Source organism: Vanessa cardui, chromosome 20 (assembly GCF_905220365.1).
Source record: "Vanessa cardui chromosome 20, ilVanCard2.1, whole genome shotgun sequence".
In the NCBI taxonomy this organism is placed as follows: Eukaryota; Metazoa; Arthropoda; class Insecta; order Lepidoptera; family Nymphalidae; genus Vanessa; species Vanessa cardui.
Window position 1 is genome coordinate 9,463,873 of NC_061142.1, and position 15,877 is coordinate 9,479,749.

At 33.0% G+C, this 15,877-nt stretch overlaps 1 protein-coding gene across 4 annotated transcripts in view; it reads right to left on the reverse strand.

Annotated features, from left to right (window-relative positions):
- The window catches only part of LOC124538344 (spastin), a 28,761-nt gene that overhangs the window by 10,115 nt on the left and 2,769 nt on the right, over nt 1–15,877 (reverse strand). For all 4 annotated transcript variants that reach the window (XM_047115383.1, XM_047115384.1, XM_047115382.1 and 1 more), the window contains one exon: nt 215–402. In XM_047115383.1, the coding sequence (XP_046971339.1) occupies nt 215–402 (188 nt within the window). The remainder of the gene's footprint in view (nt 1–214; nt 403–15,877) is intronic.

Consider the following 15,877-nt stretch of genomic DNA (forward strand, 5'->3'; position numbering starts at 1 on the left):
CTTATGTCAATAATTTAATTACTATCAAGGCTTACGTTCGTAATACGTAATAATACGTTGATAATATGCGCTTGAAATATGCATAGCTTATTATTATCACTCGAAAACACAGCCTCTTAAAAAACTTTCCTATATAATGACGTCATCATAAATGCGGTGCTCGATCATAGGAATTCGTCTCGATAAATATTAGATTTCTCTCATAATAACTTACGGATAACTGTCTCTTCACAGCTGGTGGTGTTGAAGCTGGCTTCACAGGGTATCTGCTATAGCCTCCATTTGAACTGTTCGGCTGGGATGACGACCGTCCCATGGACCGTGGGAGTGTTTGAGACTTCATCAGCGGTCCACCGCCGCTGGGTACTCGCCGGCCGGCGGTAGTGAGCTTGCGGCCTGCGACTATTAGATAATTTTTGTAATGATGTCAATAGATTCTTGACGCACAATTTTTAATATATATAACGAAAAGGTTTAGTAGAAATGGTATAATTTTTTTGTCATGTGAGACTTAAAAAAACTTTTAGTAAAAATATCGAAAATATTTTTATATTCCAAACGCTGTTGATTTGATATTATAATAATATTGGATACCATTTCTATTTCGACGACAATTCTATAACTTTTTGATCAATATAATTAGACAGGTATTGAGATAGCGAATGGTCTTTGTACGAATACATTTGGTCTAATTATATTAATGGAGTAGAAAGTATCACAAGCCGAAAATGGTCCACATTAATGTTATTTTTATGTATTATATTAGTGAGATTATGTGTTAATTCTACATGCATGAAGCATGCGTTAGGTATAATGTTATGGACAAAGTATTAGTTTAATATAATGTTTAATAAACGATACCAATCCTTTTTGGACATCTGAGTAACGAAAGTGTTACATGTGCGGTACCCACTTAATCCTCATAACCTAAGACGATATATGTATATGGAATTATCTTAAATGCGTCGAAAAATATAGTGACCAGCTGTTGGCCACTAAGTACACGCTCACTTCTAAAACAGTATGACCTTTTTCGTTTATCAAGCGTACTTGTCACACACTAAGATATTAAAGTCAGCTCGTTCGTTTTACTTAATTTAGAATGAAAAACTCAATTCAGATACATAAATAATCTATTATATAGAAGAATAATATGATGAAGCTGTAGTTGTTTATTTGAACGCGTTTATCTCTAGATGAGCTAGATTCGATACAAGTTCGATTTGAAAAAAAGCTTTTGCAGTGGACAGTCCATTTATTAAGGTCATAGACTATGTAACATAACAAAACGAATCAGTACAGAAGCATGTAGTTTTATGTTATTTAAAAAACCTTATGATATACGAGATCTATTGCAATATATTTTATACACTTACAACTTACTATACGACATTACAATATTACTAAATAATATTATAATATTTGTTTTACTTAGTGTTATATGTAAACTAATGTAATAAAACGATTTTCTTAACAAAGAGTATGATATAATATGGAATAATCCCTATTACTATCGAAGAAGGAAAAACAAACCACAGATTTATACACAACATGCACATAGTAGCTCTACTCATTAATATATATTTATTTATAAATACTTATATTAACTTTATCAGCACTTCTAAAGTTCTGATATCTTCATCATCAATTAAAGCGAATTATTTCGCAAATTATAGTATATTGACCAATGATATCAAGTAAATTCACTGTTGTTTATTTACCTATAATCGTCTTGTGATTAGTATAGGCTGTATGTTGTTATATAATGTTAATATAATAAGCCTAAATGTCATCTTTAAATAATATTAGTAATATGTACGCGAGATTAGCAGAGCCAAGATCACTTCTATTTTTGACTCCGACATTTATTGCAGTTGTTCCAGTAACGTAGCTCACGGGCCACGGTGAGAAAGATTAACTGTGATACAAAAGTTAATCTTTGCATCACATACACGATATATACCTAATGACTTCCAAAGGTAGGGTATCTTGCCTATCCCACTGTTTAAGTATACGAGTCTATATTTATTTTAGAGTCTTGCTTATATTATTTTGCTTAAATACGTAGTGGAGAGGTAGAAGTGCTTTATTATTAGGAAATAAACGAAACACGGAACGCTTTGTTCCAATTATTTTCACCAACTTTACACAGCTCTATTCGGTATAGTATAAGACGCTTCCCGCCAACTTACGTTAAGATAAATTAAATTACGCAACGGATTTTAATGCGGTTTTCATCGATAAACAGAGCTACTTAAGAGGAAGATTTGTATGTAAATATATGAATATCAAAGATAAAGAATAGCTGAGAATTTTAATTTTCCTAGGCGGAAAATAGAAGAATTTTCCTGAAATGTTTGTTCTTCAATTTACTTATATAAGTACAATTAATGTACCCGTCTGAAGTTGGGACTAGCTAGTTGTAGTAATAAAGTACAATTTAGAAAACAAAAATGACATAATTTTTAACATACTTTAAGTTTAAGGTCGCAGTTTTACCTCGAGTTGGCAGACAAGATACGCGAAATTATATACACTTCGTAAAAGCGAAGTTACATACACTAGGAGTAAGACTTCGTACTGGGTCAAAAACTCTTATAGTCCCTCAAAATACATTAATGGTCCAGAATGGTCCATAGGATGTGTTTAAGCGATTACTTCTTTTAGGATTCCTCACGTCGTTAAAGCTCCCCTGGAAACCCTGGGAACTCAAGGAGCCTATACAGATACTGTTGCTTACTAGTCTTTAAACCAAAACACAACAATACTATACTCTACTGGTAACGGTAGTACCGTTTACCGTTAGAGTACGTGGATATTGTGTGGTACCCAGACGGGATCGCACAAAGCCCTCCTACCTAGAACAAGCAAACTCTTCACTCTACTTGTTGTTGAAAGTAGCTTTTACTTTTTGTTTATTCATGCTATTAGCGATTTCTTAATTTGTTTCAAGCGATTTGTTCGAGTCTTACATTTCGGTCAGAACAAATAGCGCGAATCGAAATATTAAATTATTATGACCGTTTGGAAGGTTACGATTTTACGATACGAGCTATTGTAATCTTTCAAATGAATGAATTATCTAAAATAGAGATTGCTCGGCGGTTAGAAGGTGTACATCTTAACTATTGAATTTTCGTGTGCCTAATTTGTGTTTATAATCGTATATCACCTCGAGTTCGTCGGTGAAGCATTGTTGAAACATTCTGATAAAACCTACATGTGTCTTATTTTAAAGAAGTTCTGCCACAAGTGAATCTACCAACCCGCATTGGAGCAGAGTGGTGCATGCTCCTAACCTTCTCCTCAAAGGGAGAGGAGGCTTTAGCTACGCAGTATATCTAAAATCGTTCTTTCTTTTGTTTTTTCTCTTAGTTTCTTTTGTTTTGTTTTGTTTGTTTTCTTAGTATTTGAATTTGCATAATTACGTTTATAAATTTAACATATTCTTTATTTAAGTAAGTTCATAAAAGCACTTTTGAATGGTTGTGCCAGTGTTGAATTAAATGTAAAGCTACCACAAAATGCTCTACAAAATGTTTGTAATATAAAACTCAGACGTTCTAAATTAATGGTTGTACATCGTGGCTTTATGAACGATTAAACAAGCAATTAAAAATTTAATTTACTTTTAGTTAACCTCACATAACTCTAGTTTGAAATTTTATAAAATCTCCAAAGATATATTAATAACAAAGAATTATAGATAGATAATATCAATGCGTGTATATATATAATTAAGTATATATAAGTATATTGAGACCTTGCGGTTCTCCCACGCGCCTTAACTTTGTAGCGCACAGTTTTCAATGACTAGCGATCGAGAGTAGGCTACGTTTCAATCTACACTCAAACATGCATTACGGTGAAAGCCTTATTGAGACTTTTTTTCACGACTCATAGAAAAGCGAGCGATCCTCACAATAAAAGTGCTAGTGACTTAGATATTTCCGATCTGTTAGTGGTACCAAGTCACGATTTTATTTTTAATATTTCTTTCCAGCACATTAGCGGTTACTTCCAAATTTGTTTGCTGAAGCAGTCTTTTAGTGTTACATAATATTTTAATTATATTTGGAGTAGTTTATGCTACTAGCCTAGTAGATTTACGACTCATCGCACTGTTGTTGTACTTAATTAATTTTCAGACATTCAAAGATAAAAATCTTTTAACTACCTAGATTTTAGGTACACTATTTTTTCATTAAAATAAACACTGCGAATATTCTTGAACAACCCTCTCCTCTTACTCTGAATTAAATACATACTATTTTAACCCTGCGAAGCCCTCATTAACGAATATCCTGGGGCATAAAACATACCTAGGATCAGTTCAGGGAGTGCATCCTTTTTCTATTATATCTAGCGTATGCATCGACGAATGCGGAATATACGTTTTTGCCCTGTGAGCTTCGCCGATTTACGAACAATTCCTTATATGAAGACATACTTGCGGCCACTCTGTTCCGTTAGAACATAAATTAAAGACATCGTAGAGGTTTTATAAATACAAAATATCGTTAAATAGACAAGAGAGGGTTATCAATACACCAAGGAGTTACGATCGAATAATGTCTTTGAACACAGCGATGACCTACTGTCACTTATGTGAACTAATTTTGACAGAACGTTCAAATACAAAGTAATTAGCCAATTAGGATTTATATATTGAAATACTCGGTTCAGCTTGGTATTCTTCGATCCTCGTGAACCACGAGAGGTCTAAGCATCGAATTTAAGTACGTATGTAAGGGCGCTGAAGTGCCATCACGTCAAGTTGGAGACGTTTTCAAGTTCACTCGAGACTCCGTCTACGAGTTTTTTCCGAGATAAGGAACATCTTATTGTTAAAGTTCCTACGTTGGGAATGTTCAGTAAGGTAAATGTCTTAAATATCTTAATTTAGACGCAATTATTGTCACCATCCATCGTGCGCTTTGTTTGTACATTTAACTTGCACAAATTTAATTAGGCTAGCAGCGGTTTTTGGTAATGTAGAAGGGAGATCTTCAGCCTCATTCCGTGGCTACATTAAAACTTGATTAGGGGAAAATAATACGTTTATTGTCTACAAGAGCAGTAGCGAAATGTACCAGCAAAGACATTCTGGAGGAGGCACCACGAAGGTCCACTTAATTCCATATTTCCATTAAGTTCAACACTACGCCTAAATACTGATAAAAATGAAATATTTTGTGTGAAGAGAAAAGTTTTTAAGACATGGCATCTATTCATACATATCATAAAATTAGAGTGTATGTATGTAATATTAAAATAACCTTTATATTGAATACATATGCATGTACACACGGTACATATATAAAAAAATGTTACAATTTTTGTCTGCCAGTCTCTCCGTTTGTTCCGGCTAATCTATGAAACGGCTAGACCGACTCCGACGAAACTTTCACTGGCATATAGCTAATGTAATGAGGAGTAACTTAGTAACTAATAATAGAATCTACGAACTTATTAATAACTTTTTTGTTAACTTCAATCGCGCTCGAATTCGGGCACAGCTAGTTTGCAATAAATGTCACATTATTCAATTTGATAAATTGCTTATAATTATAGTCGCTGTACCTACATTTAAATTGGGTGTGTTACGCAATTAAGTTATGTGTTTAATTTAATTAATTATTGTACCAGTGGCTTTCAAATTCAGTTCTTGTTTGACCATAACTAATATCAGATAAGATTATTAAAAAAATATAATCGTATCACTGTTACGTTGATAGATATTATAACAAAAATGACTTTAGTTTACGTTAACTTATTATTAATTAAAATAATACTTAAAAAAAACGCCTGTAGGTTCGCGATCCATCACAGCACTAATTGAACAATAATTATGAATAAAAGTCTTGTAAATCTTTTTATTTCAAAAGAGCTACTCTGCGAGTTTCTTGGCATATCTTCTCGCTTTTCGAAGCGGTGATATAAACACGATTAAATACACTTTTATCAAGCTTCCTTGAATAAATTACATTTGATTTGATTTGTTAACATATAATTTAATAAGAGTACACACGATTACAAAACTTACTCTACAAATGAGACAGAAACATAGTAACCTAGTTTTCCTTATCCGGATCCAATTTTTTTAACAATTAACAGGCTATAATGCACCGATTAAAACTAATTCAGTATCGGCTAAGATATCGCGATTAACACACAACTGAAGTAACTAATTATTCACTGTTTTCATTGTTCTTAATAATTTTATATATTTTATTTACTTAATAATTTATTTATTTTTCTTTTATTATAAAGGAAATTAATATTAAAAAAAGAAGACGATCATAATTAGTTAAGCAAAGCTTAAGCTTATGTAATTGCGATATGGAAACGATCTTTAAATTAAAAAAGAATAAAATCGAACTGATAACCTCCTTCTTTTATAAGTGGGCTAAAAAGATGATTATATTATTTGCACCCAGCGAAGCGAGCGGTTAACAGCACAAAGTATATAAATTATTATAAATCGTGTCCAAGTCTTCGTCTAGTCGTGGATACCGACGGAGATACATATTATGAATATCGAATTATCTTAACGACAGATAAACTAATATGTATATATTTTAAGTTTGACTGAAGCTATTATTAATTCATAGATATTTAATATTAATAATCTTCAAAATTATTATTTTATATGTATCTGTGCTTCTTTTCAAAGTATATGTTTGTTGACTTTATGTATGACTGCGTTCCAATGATTTATAGGCCGAGCAAACACATGCCACGTGGAATCAAATTCAAGCGATACAAGCGTTTTTAAATAATATACTTTCCGTCACCTCGTAGGCGTTATCTATACAGCACGATCAAATAATGCAAAAACGGACCGGTCGTAAGTGTTGTGAAATTGGGACGCAAATTGACACACCTTGGTTCAATTTTAAAAGATTAAAAAATAAATCGCCCGAGACCTAAATTAACAGAATAAAAGCCACCAACGATGATTTATGTTTTCGTACGACAGTATATTAAGTCGTAATTATTGAGACATTACTCAAATCTTGATTAGCAATAACAACATATTATTATTCTTTTTTTGAATTATAATTAAAAAAGTTTTAACAAAGGATTCTAAATGTACAATGGTCGAATGCAAAACAATGTAAAAAGTATTGCAAGTCTTAGTATAGATAATTAATTAATTGTTAGGAATTCCATATTCAAATGAGACTGTACCTATGTCATACTGTTCTTATATATAGACTAGTTTGTCCTTTGATCAAATCACGACAGTGTATACAAAACTAAAACTTTATTGTTTGTGAAGTCGCATTTGATTTAAGTCTTAGTAATAATAAAATTTTCACATTTTTCTACATCCCCTATTGTTTTGGACGATGTAATTAAATCAAATACTATTTCGGACTTGTCCAAACATGTATTACCGCAATGTTCTTCTTTCTCTCTTCAGCCAGTTACCGAAGATGATGTAAAGAAACATGTATCATCGATTAAATCAGCTGCAGTTGGTAGTGATTCGATTTGTTCCAGAATGATTCTCCCTATTCTCTCTGAGCTCCTTCCTGTCCTGACGCATCTGTATAATTACTCCATATATACCTGCACTTTTCCGTCAGTATGGAAAAATGCTCACATTATCCCTCTACCTAAAATACCTAACCCTAGTTCTCCTTCACACTATAGACCAATTTCAATCCTCCCTTTCCTTTCTAAAGTTTTGGAACATATCACTCACGAACAGTTGGCGTTTTACCTCGTGTCTAATCGTCTCCTGAGCCCTTGGCAGTCTGGTTTTCGGGCTGGTCACAGCACGGTTACAGCGCTTCTAAAGGTTACGGAGGACATTCGATACGCTATGGAGAATCGTCAACTTACTGTAGTTGTATTGCTTGATTTTAGCAATGCATTTAACTCGGTAGATCATGATGTTCTTTTATGCGTTTTACGATCTTTAAACGTGTCATCCTCTGCGTGTATCTGGTTTGAATCATATCTTCGAGGACGCTCGCAGTGCATTCAGTTGGGTGAATTAAGCTCAAATTGGAGCGCGCTTAATTCGGGCGTTCCTCAAGGCAGTGTGCTATCCCCTCTTTTATTTTCTGTCTTCATTGATACTATATCAGCGGTAATTTCTTCTAAGTTTCACCTTTATGCAGATGATCTACAATTGTATCGCCACTTTAGTGTTGTGGATGTTACTACGGCTATTACTGGTATAAACGAAGACCTCAAACGGATTCACAATTGGGCTAACAGTTTTGGCCTTGTCGTGAATCCCGCAAAATCGCAGGCATTAATTGTTGGAAGTCGGTATATGCATAAATGTCTCTCTTTAAATAGCATTCCTCCTTTAGCATATAACGGCATACCAATCAATTATACCGAGCATGCCAAAAATTTGGGTCTTCTTTTCAGTAGTGACCTGTCCTGGTCCAAGCATATCAATGAGGTAAGTAAAAAGATTAATTTCTCCTTTCACTCCCTTAAACCTCTTCAATATTTCCTTCCTACAAAAACAAAAACTCTTCTTGTTCAATCTCTTTTGCTTCCTCTGATAGATTATGCTGATTCCTGTTTTCTTGACGCTACTGAAGAACTGCTTGATAAACTTGAGAGGCTACAAAATTTATGCATCCGCTTCATTTTTGGTCTACGCAAATTTGATCATGTCTCTAGATTCCGAGCTGAACTCAAGTGGCTTCCTATACGTCTTCGCAGGGATACTCACGTTCTATGTCTCCTTTATAATATACTTTTTAATCCCTTATATCCCAATTACCTTCGAGAACGTTTCAAGTTCTTGCATCCTCCTGGTTCTCCTTGCCGTCCTAATGTCCAGCTCCTACTACAAATCCCTTCTCATAATTCTAATTTTTACACCTCCGCTTTCACAGTGCATGCAGCGCGTTTGTGGAACGCTCTGCCGTGCACGATTCGCACTTCTAATTCAATTCACATTTTTAAAAAGAAGTTAAAAGAGCATTTCTTATCAGTCTCCTAATTTTGGCATATGTATTTATATGTATGTATATTATAAGCATTTATATATGTAAACTTTAATGTATTATATATATATTTCTCATTTTTAGTTTAGTATTTGTTTTAGTTTTATTTTGTAATTGTAAACTCTTGCCTGTCTACCTTTCACTGTTCTGTCTATTCTCACTCTTCTGGGTATGCTGGAAGAAATCTCTTATAGGGATAAGCATACCTTTTAAATTTTGCTTTCCTGTGACTTATATATTTGTATCTGTACTGTATCTGGCAAATTTTAATAAACTGTTAAATAAATAAATAAATAAAATAAAATCATTATTGAAACATTACAATTGATTCTCCGAAAACGAATTTGTATTCAGATTTGTGACATCTGTAGAATTCACCCAAACATTGATCGATTAAGTTCATTATTAAAATCCGTCGATGTAATATAATTGCGTGAGTAACTACACAAATGTTTGTACGCATGTGTCTTGTGACGTCATCGCGATCGTGTTTAAAATTAAGTACATCTTTTCATTGGACGATGAGGAGAATGAGGAGGCTGGGGTTTTACAACAAACAGAATAACAACAACAACAAAACAACAACAACAGCGTATAAATTCCCACTGCTGGGCTAAAGGTCTCCTCTCCCTTTGAGGAGAAGGTTTTTGGAACATATTCCACCACGCTGTTCCAATGCGGGTTGGTGGAATGTGTATTCCACCAACAACACCAAGTATTTATTGTATACGTGGCAGAATTTCTATGAAATTTGTCACATGCAGGTTTCCTCACGATGTTTTCCTTCACCGCTGAGCACGAGATGAATTATAAAGACAAATTAAGCACATGAATCAGCGGTGCTTGCCTGGGTTTGAACCCGCGTTCTAACCACTGGGCCATCTCGACTCTCAAACAGAATAACTTTTTTTAAATCGTATTTTAGTATAGTCCTGTCATAGCCTCACATGAAAATATCGGTAAATGTTACGTAAAATAATGTTAAAGGAAATTTTCGTGCAGCACCGTAACAAATAACTGCAGTACGGACGAGTCGTTTAATCAAAATATTAAGGATGTCGATAACACACGCTTGTTTCCAGCTCTTTGTGCTGAGCGTACAAAGCGGTAGCAATTTTCAACTAGATTTATTTAATTCAGCGCGTCCGAGTATTCACGCTTTATTAGCAGATGGAAGATTTAAATAACTACACTGAATAGACGCGAAGGCTAGTGTTGTATTCAATGTTACAAGTTACCTTAGTACACTTAGCTCGTATTACTCATGTACTTTGTTTTAAAACATACTAATATTTAATTATGTATATACTAATAATATTCTTAGGAACATTGAATATAAGAGAGTTGTAGTACAAAGGCTTATCTCGTAGTATTAGTAATATTTAATAAAAGAAAATCTCATCTAAACATATAATAAAATTGGAGAGTATGTTTGTAATATTAAAATTCTTTACTCAATGCATACGTATGTTTACACGGTACATATACCAAAATAACATTTTTTACAATTCTTGTCTGTCTGTCAGCCTGTTTATTCCGGCTAATCTCTGGACCGATATTGACGGGACTTTACTTTCAGATAACTGATATAATAAGGAGTAACATAGGCTACAATATTCGTTGGCAAAGCTAGTGTAACATAAGTTTGGGTATTGTTAGAGATTCGATACCAAAACATAAGAATTAATATTTTCAAGAGCAGTGATCAAATTCAAGAGCAATAGCGCAAAAATTAATTGAAGTAGCTTGCGACCTTCACACCTTTTAAACTCATTATCATAGCAGAATCAAATAACTGTTAATAAATATCAATTGATATAACAAATTAATTATATTTTTTTTTTAACTCATCAAAATTTAAGTAATTTTTATCGTTAAAATGTAGTACGGTATAATTATGTGCGTGAATATAAAACAAAATATTGTATGATAAAATTAATGTAAGTTTAAATGTTACACACTTTTCAACTTAATTTATAAATAAAAGCGCAGTGTTGCTATGTTTAAATATTCGTTCTGCCGATACCTTGTAGGCGTGGACTTGTTTATGGCGATACCCCCTGTAACCTTTTAATGACGTTTAACTTTCACCTTACCGTGATTCATAAAAATCGACCCACTAGTATCGCTTGCAGACGGACTAATTACTTTAAATATTTAAAAAAAAAAGAATCGGTTGAACTTTATTACTTTTGAATTTGGAACCGTTTTATTTAAACACTGCAAATAATATGAACGTTGCCTTAAATGTCACATAAAAAAATAGAACATGTAAATGAATCGTTTATTTTTTTTAAAGCGAATTGTGAATTCATAGACAAGACTGTCCCGACATCAAAGAATAAAGCCATAGACAGGTCTTTAAACTTTATCCTTTGTTCATCCAGACAGCCAGCATTACTTTTATTCTAAGCCTTTATCCGTACAACGCTCTTTGGAATTTAAGAAAAAATAAATATCTAAATGTCATTTGTAACATAAAAGATATCATATAAGGCTGTATGTATAAATGTGGTTTGTAAAGGTTGTTTGGGGGTAAGTAGTTCAACTACGACTCGATTACCTCGATGTACGGCCACAGATCTCGAGGATTTGGGTTCAAACCCCGGGTCAGGTCGATAAAATATTATTGAATTTTACTAGCAAAAAAAAAACTCACTTCTAGATAGTCTGAAGATTTGTAGTGTTTATACTCTTGTGATTCAGAAAGCACGTAAAAGCATTGATACTGTGCTAACTAATTTCGGTCGTATCGGACTTGTCAGATCAAATGTGATCTTATTTTAAGAGTGGGGAGAATAGAGAGTCCATATGTGTATACTCAAACAATTGTACACTATTTACATATGTAGTTCGTTGGCTTTCTCAGAGACTGGTCACAGAGACCAAATCAGTCAGACAACGTTATCAGGAAAACTGGACGTGTCTTCTTCATCTGCATTTCAAATCCAGGATTACAGAAAGAGAGATTCCATTGTTTACCTAACCTTAAGGCGAGTCCATTAAAATAAGGCCAGTAATATTTTAGAATCAGTTTCCTCTACAGATACAAAATTACATATATTTAAAATGTCAAAAATAATCAATCATTTTTAAACTATAAACCCGTAATACTTGATCAGTTTTATAATTAAAGACGATGGCAATGGACAAAATATTATGCAAAACGGTTCATACGCAATTTAACATAATGTAAAATAATAAATTATTACATGCCTTGTAATACCGTAAGGTTAATTAAGTCGCGAGATACGACATATATGTCAATCTTTATATCGTTAATAATAATCTTAAAAAGGATCAACATTTTCGTCAAATTTATATGATTTTTACGAGCTGAATGTTATTTATCGATGGGAGAACTTTGTGCAGGGTCGGTAGTTACGATCAGCCAGCGTAGGTACGACCCACGCACTAGTTTTTCAACAAAGGCCAAAGGTCTCTTGTTCAGGATTTAGCGATTACTCCATATTGTTGCACAACGGAACCGACTCTGAGATTTTTTTTTCGTGTTACCTTAAATGTTTTCATTTTTAGTAAGATTAAAATGGCAAATTACAAATACAAGAAAATACAACACTCTTTACCGGCTTTGAACTTGAAATTTCAGACGTTTTCCTCATATTATTAATGCGTAATTTAGCGACCTCCATTTAGAAGCAATCTTTAGAATCTGTTAGATATTTTCTATTCCCGAAGTGCTGTATTGGTTCGAAATTTGAAATCAAAAGCCTATCCTATCCTGTACGCAATATAAAAACAAATATGATAATTATATTGTTCAATTGCATTGTGAAAATGTCTAGACGCCTCTATCGATTTTAATGCGGTATCGTTGAATTCGTAGAATTGACCCAAACATTACAGCCTATACAAAGTTGTGTGAAACATGATATGTTTGTTAATTTATAAATAAATACGTAAATATATACGTTTATCCATCCTACATTGCTAGTTGAATTATGACTGTTTTTTTATAAAATAAGTGATAGTATTGAATTTTTTTCTTCCATAGTAAAGAGGCGATCCATTGATATATCTATACTATAATACATCTAAAGAAATTGTTAATATAGATATCACATAAATCTATTATGCTTTGTAGCTGTAAATAAACTTTTAATTCCCTCTGCTTACTCAACTTTTATCCTTTAACTGGGACACAGAATAAAGTAGATAATAAATAGGTAGGTATTATAACTTTCGGTCGGCCTGAAACTCATTTCATTTACCCAAAGTTTATATTTGAATTAAAAATATATATTCCATGCAACGTCTCTTAGCTACCACAGTGGAGGTTTCGTACAAGAAATTTTTGGGCGTCACGTCATAATGAAGCATTAGCTTGATAGGAATCAAATGAAAAAATGGACCATGGATCTTGAACTAACAGCCGATGACGCGATAGACGACAATTAATGAATCATATTAGAGCAAAATTATGACCAACATTTAAATCTAATTTTACATAATAAATTGTTAGACTCATTATACAACGCATGATACAACGGTAGTATATAAGCGATACTGAAGAAAGGCTAAATTATTTTCCCAACACAGGAAGTCCATTATAATAGAGAAAAGATACGAATAACGTAGCGCCGACTACGGGCTGTGTAGCATGGGAGGATTTACTCTACAACAAAACATTTCTTAGCAAAAGGCTTATTATATTGTGAAAATGGAAAATAATTGGAATGTTTCGAGAGAGAGATAGACATTAATTTACCACTACGATACACACGTGGAGTAGTTAAAAGAATTATAAGGACGTACCTTAAATGTTTTCATTTTTAGTAAGATTAAAATGGAAAATTACGAATACAAGAAAATACATAGCTCTTTACGGGCTTTGAAATCCCAATTTCAGATTTTTCCTCATATTATGAATGCGTAATTTAGCGACCTCCATTTAAAAGCAATATTTAGAGTCTGTTAGATATTTTCTATTCTTGAAGTGCTGTATTAGTTCGAAATTTGAAATCAAAAGCCTATCTTATCCTATGCGCACTATAAAAACAAATATGATAATTATATTATTCAATTGCATTGTGAAAATGTCTAGCTTTGCAATAATGTTATGTACTAGTTGAGCCTTTGGCTTTATCCATCGCGAAATTTAAAATGCAAACAACACAAACGTCCTAACGCCGTTTTATCCTCTTAGGGTGGAGTTTCGTAAAATCCGTTCTTAGCTGATATCTACACACTATAAAGAACTTACCTGGCTCTTATAAGTATGTAAGTGTTTAGTTGCTGAGATTTCGTGATTGACCAGTAAGTGGTAGTTGTCTCGCTATTATTATTACGAAGCTAAGGATTTCTCAGGTGCATACTAGGGACATTATGTAACCGATTATATCATCGTTTATATTATTTAAAAATATTTTCAAAAACTATTAAATGTGAATACCAAATATAATCTTTGAATGTGTTTTGCATCAATACTACATTTATAATATCAATTAAATGTTATATGTGATAATCTTTGAATTGATTGCACAGTTGATACTGTTACAGAAAGATTTTCATAGAATTCGTATACCATACACAGAATACGCAATATAAAGTTTACATTTCGAACAATTCGACAAAACATGTTATTAATAATACTTTATTGATTCTTCGAAATCTGGAAAATACATTCGCATTGTAGTTTACGTTAAATGATTTCATAGTTTTAGCTATACAATAGAAATACTATTGAAAGGGCCTGTATATATGCAGGCAACCGTTGTCGCCAAGTGAGCCAGCTGGGTGGCGCCTGACCATCCGTAACGTGATCCCATTGTGGAAATACAAGTCAAACGGAAACGGGCGGGTGACTGTGTATCCGCTTCATCGCTTTCTCCGGACCCTACATTGCTATAGGTTACTTTTTTCAAAGCACTAGAAAGCCTGTGATCTCAAAATACCAATACAGTTTTTAACACAAAATAAAATAATATCTACGTACAGTAAAGTAACATAATGGATTAGTATACTGTTGCTTAAATTACTTTGGTTCGATATTCCCATCAAGGGATTAGTTAACTTAACATTTTTATTTGTATAGATGTTTCGACCACGCCACCGGAGATTAGACAATGTACACAATATTAATAGGTCGTGGGTTGTGTTTAAATTATCAGAGGAAAGTAGATTTCTGTGTATTTTTTACTCAACAAAAGCAAGTTTAATTCATACCATTGTTAAAAATAATTAAAATATACACCGTAATTAAAGTAAACACGAAGTATAAAAGAGCAAACGCCCTGTAAAGTTTATTATACTCAATCCGTAATACTTGACTCGTAACTTAAAACGTATAATACGCGGGAAAACATGAGTTTCGCGCAGATTTTTTTTTTTAATTCCACTTATACTTAACCCGAGAATAAACCGCGTTGAATCATGTTCTAAAAATCTTTTCATAGCCGAAAGGTCTTTTTATTCTGCAAAAGAGAAATGGGCCGACGCTATACTTAGAATATGAGTCGTAAACTGATACGTATGAAACTTGAGTAAGCTAGACTGTTACAAAGATGGCTAATTTTAGCTGGTAATTGATGACATGTGTGTTATTGTTTGGATCGGATTTATCGAACTGCAGTATAATAACATACTAATGTTTCAAAATTGGCTATTTGACAATGAGAAAAATAAATTGTGAATTGTAATCATTGTATATTATGAGTTTAAAAATGGTTATTTACTAACGAAACTTGAAAATATTACTTAATTTATTAAAAAAATCAATAAACAAAAATGCATTTATTTCAAACGTTTGTCACGTGACACAAAACGCTCCTGATTGGCCGGGCTTATAATGAAGTTACTTTCTTGTAAACCTTGCTTTTCTACTATATGTACCACGGATTAATATACAGCAAAGTGACGTCACCAACCCCATT